Source organism: Lissotriton vulgaris, chromosome 4_1 (assembly GCF_964263255.1).
Source record: "Lissotriton vulgaris chromosome 4_1, aLisVul1.2, whole genome shotgun sequence".
NCBI classification, from domain to species: domain Eukaryota; kingdom Metazoa; phylum Chordata; class Amphibia; order Caudata; family Salamandridae; genus Lissotriton; species Lissotriton vulgaris.
This window is the reverse complement of record NC_141691.1, coordinates 1999704464-1999718852: the sequence shown is the minus strand read 5'-3', so window position 1 is coordinate 1999718852 and position 14389 is coordinate 1999704464. Positions and strand designations below refer to the sequence as shown.

At 44.6% G+C, this 14389-nt stretch overlaps 1 protein-coding gene across 1 annotated transcript in view; it reads left to right on the top strand.

Annotated features, from left to right (window-relative positions):
* The first annotated feature begins 280 nt into the window (after positions 1-280).
* Positions 281-14389, top strand: part of LOC147724834 (fucolectin-like) — a 110250-nt gene continuing 96141 nt past the window's right edge. The window contains exons 1-2 of the mRNA XM_086918115.1: positions 281-462; positions 4904-4989. Coding sequence (XP_086774241.1) covers positions 281-462; positions 4904-4989 — 268 coding nt within the window. The remainder of the gene's footprint in view (positions 463-4903; positions 4990-14389) is intronic.

Genomic DNA, 14389 nt, shown 5'->3' with positions numbered 1-14389 from the left:
GGCCACTATGACTTACATCAATAATGTCGTTGATTGTGCAATTTCCGCGATGGAAACAGCGGTTCCAGTGGTTCCAGGGGATAGTGGTATCACCGAAATCCACAATAAGTTATTCTCCCTCCTGAGACCATGTTTCTTCATTAAAAAAAGGAAAGGGAAGAAATCTAAAGAAGTGGGAAGGTGGTTTGATAGTCACTGTAGATCAGCACGATTAGCCCTGGGACAAGCCATAAGGAATAGGGACCGCGCCGCTGTGATAAAGAACAGGGAACTGTACAAAATGGCCATCCATCGTGCCAAAAAGAATTGGGATGAAGGCCACTGGGCCGAACTAAAAGAGGCCTCTGATAGTAAAGACTCCAGGGCATTTTGGAAAATCATCAAGTGGGGTAGTGGAGCCGGTCCTGCGAAGCCAGACAATAATGTAGCAGAGGAAGCTTGGGTTGATTATTTCAGACCACAGTATGCGGAAGTTAACCATCCTGTGGCAGCTGATAGTATAACACCGGTTTATGCAACCGACGATCTGTTCTCCCATAGAGAAGCGGAAATTGCCATTAGTTCCGCGAAATGTGGGAGGGCGCCAGGTCCAGATGGCATTCCACCTGATATTTTTAAACACGATATGACTAGATGGGCGAGATATACCCTCCTTGTAGCGAATGCCCTAGCTAAGGGGGAAGTGGTCCCAGACCTCTGGAAAGGCGCAACCATTATCCCCATCCACAAGAAGGGTGATCGTTCACTGCCTGCTAATTATAGGCCCATAAGCTTAATAGCCACCATACAGAAAGTAGTTGGGAGAATGGTAACATACCAGCTTATGGATTGGATTGAAGACAACAACGCCCTTTCTCCATACCAAGCGGGATTCAGGCGAGCAACCAGTACCATCGACCAGGTCTTCCGCTTCACCATATTACGGTGGAAGACCGTTGTACTGGGAAGGGGCTGCCTGTACGTCGCGTTCGTCGACCTGCGGGCGGCGTTCGACCTAGTCCCCCGGTTTAAGCTATGGTTGGTTTTGCAAAAGTTGGGGATTCCTGCTGATCTGCTAACATTAATCATGCGATTGCACGAATCCAACTTCGCTAGAGTCCAGTGGGGTGGAAGTGGGGAGACAACAGCGGACTTCCCAGTGGAAAGGGGTGTTCGACAAGGCTGTTCCATGGCCCCTTTACTTTTCTCGTTATTTATTAACAGAATCGTCGAGAGGATGTTGAAGGCTAGTGTTGACACCCCATCGTTAGCGGACACCAGGGTTCCGATCCTGATGTTCGCTGACGACACTCTTATCTTGTCTAAGACCCCCATGGGGCTGCAACGTGCATTAAACATTTTCGATGCTTTTTGCACAGAGCATGGGCTAGAGGTAAATGTGGGAAAAACAAAACTAATGGCTTTTTCCCCCGGACGCAGGAATTACCCCAAGGTAACCTTAAACCGCAGTAGGTTAGACATTGTCACGGAATTTACGTACCTGGGTGTACAGATCGCAGAGGGCATTGGCTGGACGCATCATGTGGATAAAGGGGTCTTAAAGCACCAGCAGCTTTCTGGTGCTTTAAGGGGGGAACACCGCAAATCCAAAACAAAACCTATAAAACCTGCATTAATAGTGTATGATGCGAAGGTTTTGGGTGCCACATTATATGGCGCAGAGCTATGGGCCTGGGATAGTCTAGCGGCTCTCCAGACTTCAGAGAACAAGTTTATGCGAGGGATTACAGGACTCCCACAGAGCACCCCCCTAACCCCACTGTTTTTGGAGCTAGGTAGACGCACCATTGTAGATAGAGCCCGATTGCGCCCAGTTCTTTACTGGAGACGCCTCTGGACGACTCCAGAAATAAGACAATATGCGGAGGGTTTTCTATGGATAATCAAGGAAGATATCTTCCATAAGATAAAATGGCTAAAACATCTGAAGTCCATGTTAGTAAACTTAGGGTTTTCAAATCTTTGGAATAACCCTGAGGGAGAAATCTTCCCTAGCAAAGAAGCCCTTAAAGAACAATACTGGGATTGGGTGGGTGGTAAGATGCTGAATGACACCAGGGCCGACTCTATGTCTGGTCGCTTCCTGGAGATAAAAATTCTTCCTGTCCTGGAAAATTACTGGGACAACATCACGGTACCAATGGACAGGAAACTTGTATTTCAGTTAAGATCAGGATCTATCCCCCTCAAGAAACTGACATCTGGCTGGCACAGACCCACCAATAACTTATGTCCAGCATGCGAAAATGCCGAGGAGAGCATAGGCCATTTTCTTTTCGTATGTCATGCTTATGCAAATCCGAGGAGAAAATGGCTCTCGCCGGTATGTAAAAACTTGGGGACACGAGACAGCGCAGTGGCTCTAAGAATCCTACGTACAACTACTCAGGATTCGATAGTCATAGGGGTAGCTAAATACCTGGGTTGGGCATGGGCAATTAGACGACGGTCCCTGGGGGGAAGCAGGTAACCAGGTATTCCTTTCAATAATGATTAATGTAATATTATTTGCCATAAATGGTTTTTATATGCAAATGCAGTATGAGCTGTACTCCATGTTTAATGACTTTTTACTCTGTAATAATGTATTATTGTATAACTGTTTTGATTTTATGTGCTTTTATGAGAATTGTCTCGAATAAAGCTTATACAAACAGATTCACTGCTCCTTACCACCAGGATTTTCCCAGCGGGATGGACAGTGAAAACTGACCTTAATCCGTCTCGTCTAAATTAGGGGGCTGGAATTAGAGATCAGCCTCCGACGGCCCTCACTCCACAGGATCTGCATGCATCGGAGCTCGCATGTTTAAAAACCTTGGTTTCATCATGAACTTTAAATTTGGGAAAAGTTTGAACAATGGAAACTGAGAATGTATCAGTTCTTACAAAAACTTACAAGTAAACTTCAACCTTGAACTTTGTGTGTATATTCATTAGTTATACCTACTGGAGTCGATTGTTTACTTACAAACGAACCACTATTGAGTGCCCAATCGCAGGGATGCATTTACACTTGAGGTAATGCACTCAACCTTTCAAATAATGTGAAATGTGACCATTGAATTGCAATGTTTCGCCCTATTTTCCCAACTTTTTTTAGTGGAAGGTCCACTTGAGCCCACTTGATGAAGGTTGTTCTCTTCAATCACTCACTCACTCACTCATTCACCAGCCACTACTGGCTCTCATAGTACCCCTGTTCTTTTCTTGTTTTCTAGTAGTATTTGGCATGTTCAATTGATAGGGGCTGCACGGCAGGCTATCGATAACAAAAATATCGTCTGGCATGCAGATTGTGGCCTAAATATATTTTATAAAACTATTTATCTATTGGACATAGATGCTTTATTCGTATCTCCAGTGGGTGATATTTTTGTAAATGATGTTTAGGACACAACCTTTTTGCTAGATGATTGTTAGACGTCGATATTCAGGTAACATACCTTATAAGGATGCAGAAACTTGCAGAATCTTGCGGTATTTAAAATCAAGCCTGTCTTTTAGCCCTGCCCCCTTCACAGCTCCCCCAGCTGGTACTGGGTGACTAAATAATATGTTCAGAGTTGGAACTAGAACCATGCATTTCAGATTTCGTCTCGTGGTGTCTGAGAGGGCACCATATTATGTTTAGTGGCCAAACACTCAGCTCCCCAAACCTTTTGCCTACTGATTTTGTATTACACTGAGGCCTGAGAACTCCCTACCTCCCACAGTCCCCTCAGATTTCTATGTACGTGACAAGCCTGTCACTCTTGTAGTGCACAGTGCTTATAACCAGTGCCACTGTAATTATGTGGCAGGGGACTCAATCTCAGACACGACTCCGAGTCACAACACAACACCTTCTTCTCTCTGTGAGTGAGTGACTGACACACTGACGCTGTGACGGTCGGGTCGGACCGAAAATCGTCCCTCACTCACAAAACCGGCCCCCTGATCCAAAACCGGCCCCCACCCCCTCCAGCCTACCGGGGGATTGCCCGGTGCCCGAAAGCACCAGTCCGGCTCTGCAGGGGAGAGCCAAATTATGCGGCAAAATAGATAAATTATTTGGCAAGGAACAAAAAATTATGCAGCATAACGTAGCATAATTTGTGATAGTATCACTTCATTATTTTGTCATTTTTACACTTTTTATTGCTGTGTGGGCATTGGTTGCGCCTCATTAGTACCAGTTAGACACCCAAATATAGCAATTAGCAACAGAAAGGTGACCAGTCATCCTTTGTAAGGTGCCTTCCGCTGCACAGCACCATGAGTTGATGTATGAATTTTTAGGAACTTTAAAAATCAATTGCAGTAGAAGCAAAATATGTTTTGTTAAAATATTCAGATTGTGAAACAGATGATGGACTATGTGGCAAATTTATAAGTATGTGAAAAACACAGCCGACGCACAGCTGCATAATTCCAGTGGCCCGCTTACAAGAGCGCATATTATCTTGGGGCTGGCACAATGTAGAACTGTTGTTTGTTTCTGCTGCACCTATGCACCCGTTATTCAATGCGAATAACGCTGAAACCTAGACTCACATCACCAACAGGCAAGTACATTTGAGAAATCTTTGGCCCCCTCACATGTTCACTGAGGCACTGTGCCCTTAGCCTTTGGTGTCACTCCCACCTCAAACTACCAGTGACACCTCCATACTTTCACATCGGTGTTATTTCTTCCTCCTAACCCAGGTCTCCTACAAATGTATAATAAACTTTGTGATTTTGTTACTTTTACCTCAAATAAGGGTAATGCATATGTAAATGTTCTTCTGATGAGATCTTGTGTCTTGGGTCTGTGTACATCTACTGGCTTCTTCTGTAATAAGTAGGACAGTGTTCCAGCTTAGAGGCTTTGTTTGGTCCTGAAACTCCCCTTTAATAAACTCTTTTTCCTTCTCCACAGGATGGAGTTTCTTACAGTCCTTCTGTTCGGCCTTTGCTTCTTTGGAGGAGTTTTGGCGGGTCCAGCCTGTGACCCAACTCCAGCAAGTATGGCGCTTTTTAACACAATCATATCACTTTGATGCTGTGACTTATGTTTAGTTGATGCAATCTATTTAAAAGTAAAATGCTAATGTAATTCCAAGCTAAAATTTCAAAGTTGGGAAATATGTGAACCATTTTGTGGTCTGCACGTCTGGGATGAATTTGGATTTTGTCTGAGCACCCTTATGCATCTGTGGCCAGTGTCCCACCCCCTGGACACACCGGCTGTTTCCACTAGAGCTTGGTGTCACCTGCATAAGAATGAACTCCCCAACCCACCGGCTTCAATGAGATACACGAGTGGGACATGTATCTAGTATCCCCTTCACTGTCTCCCCTTCCAAGTCCTCCCAGACTACTTTATAAGGGACTTTTTAAAAATGACACTGGCGGCTTCCAAACTCACGGACCTCACCAGGCTTCAGACTTGATTTAGGGCGCAAAAATGCTCACTTTATTAGAGTGCATACATATGTGAAGAAATCGCCTCAAATCAATTAAAAGCAGTAAATACTTTATTCCTGAGGAGCGCAGGTGGACGCTACCTTCTTCTCATCCACCCTGTAACAATCTGCCTCACAACATACATAGAATGAGAATGTACAATTGATTGGAAACATTCTGTCAACTAGGTTGCCACATGCGTTCTCGTGCAACCTAGTTACTAAGCAACACAACAATATGGCTAGAGGAGAGGTAAAGGGTGTAAGGAAAGCCTGGCCCTTTTGAATCACGCTAGCATGTAGAATGTAAGGTGATGAAATCTGCCCAACAACATCAATTCTGTGCATACTGTAGCCTTATACCCCGCTTCCAAAGGCTATACTAATTGTTAAAGGCCCTGAACCCGAATTATAGGCTGGAACCTCAGGAGGGGCAGAATGCCTTTAACAACCCTCAGAGCCTGAGGCAGAAGGGCTATAAGGTTATTCAACTCACTGAGGGTAGAATGTTCTATATTTAAAATGAAGAAACACAAGGAAAAATGTATGCCGCTTATACCAGCCCTGATTTGCCCCGAGCCACTTCATTGTCTTCAATGGAGCTTCCAACTTTCCAGGGCTCTAATAGAAAAGAAAAATGTGAAAAAAATGCCAGGTTCTATGCAAACATTTTAATGCTGAGGACTACCAGTGGTGAGTGAAGAAACACAACGTGTATGTGTGGCAGGTGGGAAGAAACACAATGTGTATGTGTGGCGGGTGGGTGCCTACAGGGAGAACCAGGGGTTTCTGTCCCACTTCCAGTGCCACATGCCCCTGATAGAGCGCGCAGTCCTCCCGGGTCACCGAGGTTACCAATTCTTTACACGCACTGGGCCCTGGCGTGCAAATTTCAATACCACACTAATAATTTGGGTGAACCGGGTGAGGATTACTTTGGTTTCTCCTTCTGCACGCTGCTATGAGTAACTAAGGTTTGGTTTCACCTCTGCTTACCATGCACCTGACTTACCACAGGCACAATTCTTATGACAGATCTGGAGCTATCAGGGAAACAGCAGACAGGCCTGAGATCAAATACTCTTTATACTCAGTACAATACTTATCCACAATTTCTGTAAAATGACCACAGACACCTGAGGATGTTCAAAGCTTTATATAAAGTTCAAAGAGAGTACGACAAGGCAATAAGTGATATGCAGAGCAATGCATCAACCATCAAAATTAACACCATAAAATAGCTGTAGATTAACACTAGGACCATTGAGTATATGGGAAGACTAAAAGGTAGGACTTTTAGAACAGAGCTAGTCACTGCAACTTTATACTAGGACATAGGACGTGGATGGGACCTAGAACATATACTTAACCTAAGTGCTTTAAACTATTCTTGCTAAGTTCACCGCAATCATACTAAGGGAAAGGGAAAAATCAGAACATACTAATAAAATATAACAGTTTGGCAATTCTCTAAGGGAGGGGAGAGAAGTGGAACAATTCTAATAAACAATTGCATAAAGCTTGCTTTAAAGGTGATAGAACAATATCACAGGCAAAGAGTGCTTTATTAAGAAAATAGAGAGAAAGAGAGAGAGAGAGAGAGAGAGAGAGACGTAAACCCACAGGCTGATATTTACCTAGTTCAGAGAGAAGACTAACCCTGGCCACGGGTCAGTTGGAAGGACGGGGACAAGGACCCTCAGGAAGGAATGCCAGAATGCGAGCAGGTACAGCTCACGGACAGTAAGGACAGGATACCCCTCAGGATTTGGGATCAGGACTGGGCTCACCAAGGTACGACCAACACCCACAGCTTCAGAAGCAACGCCAGCGTTACCCCTCTCTGCAAGTAATCCGCCAGTAACCCCGATTGGGTTTTCGAATTCCCCAGCAAAGTGCTTCGCCAGCACTTAGGATTATTTCCACCCCTTAGGAGTTTGTGGAAAGTATGGACAGAGTGCTCCGCAGCACTTCAGATTGAGCACCTATAGAGTTCGTAGGGTCAGTGACAGGTCTGCTACTCGGACAAGTCGGACAATTTTCCTAAGCTAAACTAGGGCAATTATACTGTTTTGGGGGCCCTTAGACCACCCTCTAATGTTGCAAGTGACAGTTTCCCACATTATGATTGGTCAGGAGAGGTGGTGCGGTCATTACCACCTCCTAGAATTCAACTTTCTCATCCCAAATATTACAATTTTCCTACCCGCCCCTTGGGTTGACGTTCCGATGCATAGAATACAGCAGCATAGTACAGTTCACAATAGGTAGCAACAGAGTTGCATCGTCCAAGGTAAGATTCTGCTTTCCCAGAGAAGTTCTCAGGCGCATTGTGCTTCAGGAGCCAGCTGGCTTGTTTCAGCTTCTGCGCAATGGTGTTTTCTCTCCTGTCATGTGACTGTGCCCAGCAGAGCTTCAAGTATGGCTCCGCTCCCGATTTCCCAGCCCCAGAGACGCGGTACATGAAAAGTAAGCGAGAACAAATTAAAATCACAAAAAAATGATCACACTGTATACCATGATAAATTTCTAACCAACCCTTACTTTATAATGACTATAGCATTATTGTTTTAGTGCGAAAAGACAGATAGGCTAAAGCAGCAGTAGCAAGCAGAAAGCGTGGTGAGAGACAAGCGGCCATGTTTGCAACAGTGCGCATGAGCACAGATTCCCTCCAGAATGCGAGTGCGTCACATCACATGGGTATGACCGACGCATGCGCAGACTGAATTTCAGCGAAGCAGCCGTGTTTAGTGCAAGCTTCGTTAGTATGAGAAAAGACATACAAGCAAGCATCCTGGGGACACCCGCGTGTTTGGGAAAACACTTAATAAATGACGAACAATGGTGTTAATATGATTATACAGTTTAGGCAAGGGTTTTGTATGCGAGCAGGGCGCTTGCATGCGAATCCCTGCTCCATCAATCCCCTCTTTGATGATATTTACTATCATCACCACATAGAAGGAAACAGATGCCAACTTTTCTCATTCATCCACATCACTCATTTGAATTTCAACAAATTTATTGTTGAGTTTTCTTTCAGCTTCTCTATGAGAGTGGTGATTTTTCACCTTTTTGTAAATTTCATTCTTTAACTCTTCTAATTCTAGTTCATCAATATTTCTTTTCACCCCCCTCTTATTCACAGTATATTTCTTTTTGCACTTCTGGCATTTGCAGCAGATAAAAATGATTAATACAACTACACCTATTACAACTATTGGCATCAGTATTTTCCACAAAAGATTTCTACCTAGGTTAGTAAACCAACTACCTATAGAGGAGAGACCTCCAGTCAGTCTCGTCCAGGCACTGTCAACCTCCAATGGTTTGAGTTCTTTTTCCAAATTAGTAATGTTTTTCACATATTGTTTTAGTTCGATACTTTTATCAGGAATGTAAGTGCAACAATGTTGCGCTTTCAGCATTCTACAGACTCCGCCCTCTTTTGCTAATAGGGTGTCAAGGGCAAGACGGTTTTGCAAAACCATTGATCTGATCGCAACCATTTCAGTATTGACCATCAGGAATCCAGCAGCAGTGTCCGTCGATAACCGGTCCACTACTGTAGACAATTTGCAGATTCTATGAGTGTTCAGAACTACCCCCATTCCAGGTATCAGTGCACTAAAAATATCACCTATAATTTCACCTACACTTTCACGTCTACTACGCACTAAGCCATTAGTTTCTTCATCGCTTCCAGCTGCATTATTCACATGGTATATTTTCGGGAAAACAATGCCAAAGTAGCAGCTTCCATACCAGTGATCCGGCAATTTGAAATAAGCCTTGTTCCCACATATATAATATATTCCGGGAAACACAGGTTCTGACCCATTTTTGAAACCCCAACCTCCAATTACCTTTTAATTATGTTCACACTCGCTGGAACCGATGAATACATTGTTATAGTACTCTGTCTTTTCCCTATGGATACAAAGTTTCCCCTTTCGTTCAAAATCCAGCAACAAGGCAGGACTAGCTTCGCCTTGCGAGGTGTTATCCATGTGCTCAGCCCACCTAGGGACTCTATCCTTTTCGTCATTTGCCTTCTTCTGAAACTTTTCTCTCCTTCTGTCTGCCATCTTTATAAACATCTTTTCCTGCTCTTGCAGAGAACAGGTCAGATTAGCTTGTCTTGCTTCATCTAAATCTATGTTGCCTATAGTCAGAAAATATTCTCCCATATAACGGGTCACGTCACTTTTAGTATGTACAAGGTTCAAGTGTCCTCTAATAGGAAGTTCAGAAAATACTACGTCAGCATTTGAATAATAGTACTGTAAAGTGCTTCTATAAAACAAGCTAGCTAATATACTACAGGAGATTCCATAGGTTAAAGGTAAATGGTGGTATGTCACGCCTTCAGCCACTGAGGTTGGCAGCTTCATGCAGACATAACAGTCCTCTATTTCCATAGCTTCTACATAATGCACTAACAAGTTAGCAAAAACATTTAGATGCGTCTTGTTTCTCATTTTGTGAAAGTGTAGTCCATCCTCATCTGATGCTTCTAAATTAGGTCGTGTGTGTGTCAGTCCTATTTGTTTGTCGCGTCTTTCTAGGCTTCGTGGTGTTTCTGCAGTCTGCACAACCCCTACGTCTACTGCTTCTGGTTCAGTAGGGGACAAGTTAGGATCTTTACTTATCATAAAAGGTATAAAAACTGTTAGTCCTATCCACATGACTATTAGCATTGCTATACTACACAAGCATATTTTACAACAGGTTTTAAGACACCCACACCGGGATCTTCCAGAGACATTCGGATCAGACATTTTTAGCTTACAGGTGGCTTTTGCTACCCCTCTTCGTTTCTTTGCACCAAAGGCTCACTTCGGGGCTCTCTCAAGGAGGGTCTTCGTCAGAACTCCGATCAGCGATGGACTCTTCGTCACTGTTGCCACTGTTGTGTGGTTCGTCTATTTCCTCCAACACAAAGTAAGTCCACTCAGGGCTCCGATACAGTCGGTTCTGTTTCTTTAGTCTGTCGCTCTTTCTTAGCGATTTGCCTTGGGCTGCCTTTCTTTCACTTTCAGCCCTTTTTCGATCTTTTAGTTTTTCTTCGACTGTCTTTAGTCTGAGCCTCAGTCTCTTGACGTATCGGGGTGCGCTTCTGCCTCCGTGCCTCCCAGTAGTTGAGGAAACTTGGCCTTCTTCGTGCACTCTTTTTACTTTTTGATGTGGCACCTTTGTTTCCCTGCCTGTCTGACTAGTTCCAGGTCTTTCATCTATTTCTTCTGCCTGGTCCCTAATCTGTCCCTGCTCAGATTCAAATCGTACTTGCTTTTTATTTCTGGTTACTGTTGTTTCCGTTGTCTGAGCACTTTGATCTAATTCTATCTGTTCCTGTTCATGCTCTTCGATCTCTTCGTTTTCTTCTGCATGAACGTCAGCTCTAATTTCTAACTGTCCCTTTCCAACTTCTGGAGTTTCAGGAGAAGTTTCGATGTCTTGATCTGACCCTACTTGGCCTACTTCCTGATCAGGTGTGTTGTGATTTTCGTTGACCTGACCTTCCTCCTCTATTTCTAACTCACCTGGACTATCCCACTCACTGTCTAAGTAGGAATATTTCCTGGTTCGTATTGGATCATGAACCTGGTCGTCGGCGGGGAACCATTCAACGTCTCGACTTGTGCTCGGCAGTTCGATGTCAGCTAGCTCCGGACTCTCCTCCTCGGAAGCTTCTTCAGCTGCGCTGCCTTCAGCTCCAGTCGCGTTTTCTCCAGTTACCCGCTTCGTGTGGCTGGCGTGGATCCACTTCGGTACACCAGCACACTTCACAGCAGTTGTAGTGACGAGGATCACTTGTCGTGGCTTTCCCCACCTTGGTTTCAGGCAACTGCTCCGGGTGTGTTTCTTTAACGCCACCCAATCTCCTGGTTGCAGTTTATGTGCCGGAGTCTTTGGCCACTCGTCTTCTGTCTCTCCAATCTGCTGAGAGAGAGAACGCACTTGGTCACCCAGCTGCTTGCAGTATTCTAATACCATATCATCAGAAATGCTTAGCAGTTTGTGTCCGGGTACCCATGCCTGTCGCATCACTCTTCCCATTAATATTTCATGGGGACTTAGGCCAGTTTTCCTGTTCGGGATACTTCTCAAACTCATCAGCACAAGGGGTAAAGCCTCTATCCAGTTCATCTTTGTGGAATCACACATTTTGGCCAATCTGGATTTCAGGGTGCCATTTATTTGTTCCACTACCCCAGAAGCCTCTGGACAGTAGGCACAATGCAGTCTTTGCTTCATTTTGAATGCTTTACAGAGATCTTCTAGGACATCGTTGGCAAAATGCCCACCTTGGTCCGTTTCGATTGTCTCGGGAATGCCGTACCTAGGTATCAACTCCCTGAGCAATAACTTGGCTGTGGTGAGAGCATAATTTTTCTTCGCTGGATATGCTTCCACCCACCTGGAGAATAGGCAAACTATGACTAAGATATATCTATACCCTTTACACCTAGGCATTGTTATGAAGTCTGCCTGCATTCTGACAAAGGGACCTACTGCCTTTCCAACATTACTCTGTTCCACTACAGTCCTCTTTCCTGCATTGAATTGCTGACACACTGGGCACCTCTGGCAAAGCTTTTCCGCCTGGTTCCTGAACTTTGAATTACAGAACACCTTGTCAAACACCCGACACATTGCGTCTCTTCCCATATGTGTTGGTTCATGTATCATTCTGATCATGGGGTCGACCAAGCTATCAGGCAGTACAGGCACCCCAGTCGAGTCTACCACCACACCATCATCTCTCAATTTGCATCCCTCTGCTGCCCACCTTCCTTTCTCTTGCCTGTCTGTTGCCTGTTGCAAATCCTTTAATTCCTCCCACGTTGACACATTCTCAAACAACATAAGTTGGCAGCTGGTTCCACCCCACAACGCAATTTGGAGGGACATTTGGTATCGGGCACAAAACTGTGCAATTTGGTCAGCGTACCTATTACCGGCAGTCACATCATCATTTCCAGATTTGTGAGCCGCACACTTGACCACAGCCAATTCTTTGGGCAATTGGATAGCTTCCAGTAAGTTATGCACCACCTTTCCATTTCTGATAGGGGTGCCTGAGGACGTCATGAATTCTCTTTGCAGCCACAATTGGCCGAAGTCATGAACAACCCCGAAACAGTACTGGCTGTCTGTGTAAACAGTTATTCTTTTGTTCTTACCCCTCTTACATGCTCTGGTTAACGCGATGAGCTCTGCCACTTGTGCAGATTTCACCTCGCTCAGGTAAGAAGCTTCTATGGTTTCTGTCAGCGTAACCACAGCATAGGCAGCACTCAGACTCCCACTCTCATGTCTCAAACACGAGCCATCCACGAACATTGTCTTATCCCCATCAAGTAACGCTATTTCACGGATGTCAGGACGGGGCTTAGTACTGAACTCAGTTAGATCGATGCAATTATGTTCCCCTTCCTCTTCAACTTCTACATCCAGAGGGATAGGTAACAGTGTCGCAGGGTTTAGGACATTGCACCGGGAAATAGTTACATTTTCAGCACCAATCAAAATTCTCTCATACTTAGTCAGCCGACTAGGTGTGAGGTACTGGGTCTTAGTGCTAGTCAGTAGGATTACAACAGAATGAGGAACATATACAGTGACGTGATGTCCCATGACAATGTTCTCACTCTGTTCCAGACTGACGCAAGTAGCAGCAACTGCCTTCAAGCATCCAGGTAATCCAGCCGCCACCGGATCTAGGGTGGCCGAAAAATAGGCCACTGGTCTTCTAACTAGTCCGTGCTCCTGGGTCAGGACTGAAAGAGCACAATTCTCTCTTGTGTCACAGAATAGCTCAAAGGGCTTGGTGTAGTCAGGCATACCCAATGCAGGAGCGGTACATAGACAGTTTCTCAAAGTTACCCAAGCGTTCATGCTTTCACTGTCCCAGCTGACGGGGTCTTCTACTCCTTTCTTTGTCATTTTTATTAGGGTCTGGCTAGAGCCGCAAATCCTACAATCCATTGTCTGCAATAACCCACAACTCCCAGGAACATCCTCACCTCTTTCTGAGTTCTGGGCAGTTCCATTGCTTTAATTATTTTGATTCTTTCGGTAGTAACTTTCCTGATTCCTTTTTCTATCTGGTGCCCCAGATACTTCACTGAGTTTTTACAAAATTGTAACTTGTCAGGTGACACTTTATGTCCTCCTTTTCCTAGGTGATTCAGCAAGGCAATGGTGTCAGTGACACAGTCAGTCTGGGTTTTAGATGCCACCAACAGGTCATCTATGTACTGCACCAAAACAGACTCTCTTGGCAGCACTAGGGTTTCAAGGCACTTTTTCAGTATCTGGTTGAAAATCGATGGACTTTCGGTGTACCCCTGGGGGACACGATTCCAGACATAGATATGACTGTCAAATTCAAAACTGAAAAGGAACTTGCTTTCTGGATGCAATGGGATGGAAAAGAATGCATGGCACAGGTCGATGACAGTGAACCATTCTGCATTCCAGGGAATCTGATATAGTATCACGGCAGGGTTGGGCACAACAGGACAGCAAGGCACAACAATTTGGTTTACCTTGTGTAAATCTTGCACCACCCGGTACTTTCCACTAGGCTTTTCGATCCCAATGATTGGCGAATTACAGGGACTGCTCATCACTTCCTCTATTATTTCTGCTTCGAGCAGCCGGGTAATCTCAGTCGCTACTCCAGCTTTTACTTCTGCACTCATTTTGTACTGTCTGGTTTTGGGGTATACAGCATTTGTTTTTATTGCTATTTTAACTGGGTCCACATTTGCCATTAAACCTACATCCTTTCCTGTGAAATCCCACACTTCTGGAACTACTCTCAACTGGAGCTCTTCAGGTAGATCCTCAACTGTTAAAGGTTTGATATCAGAATCTTGTCGGACTAACATCAGCTTGTACAAACCATCTTCATCGGGTGTCTGAATTTCGACGCCTTTCGGTGTGCA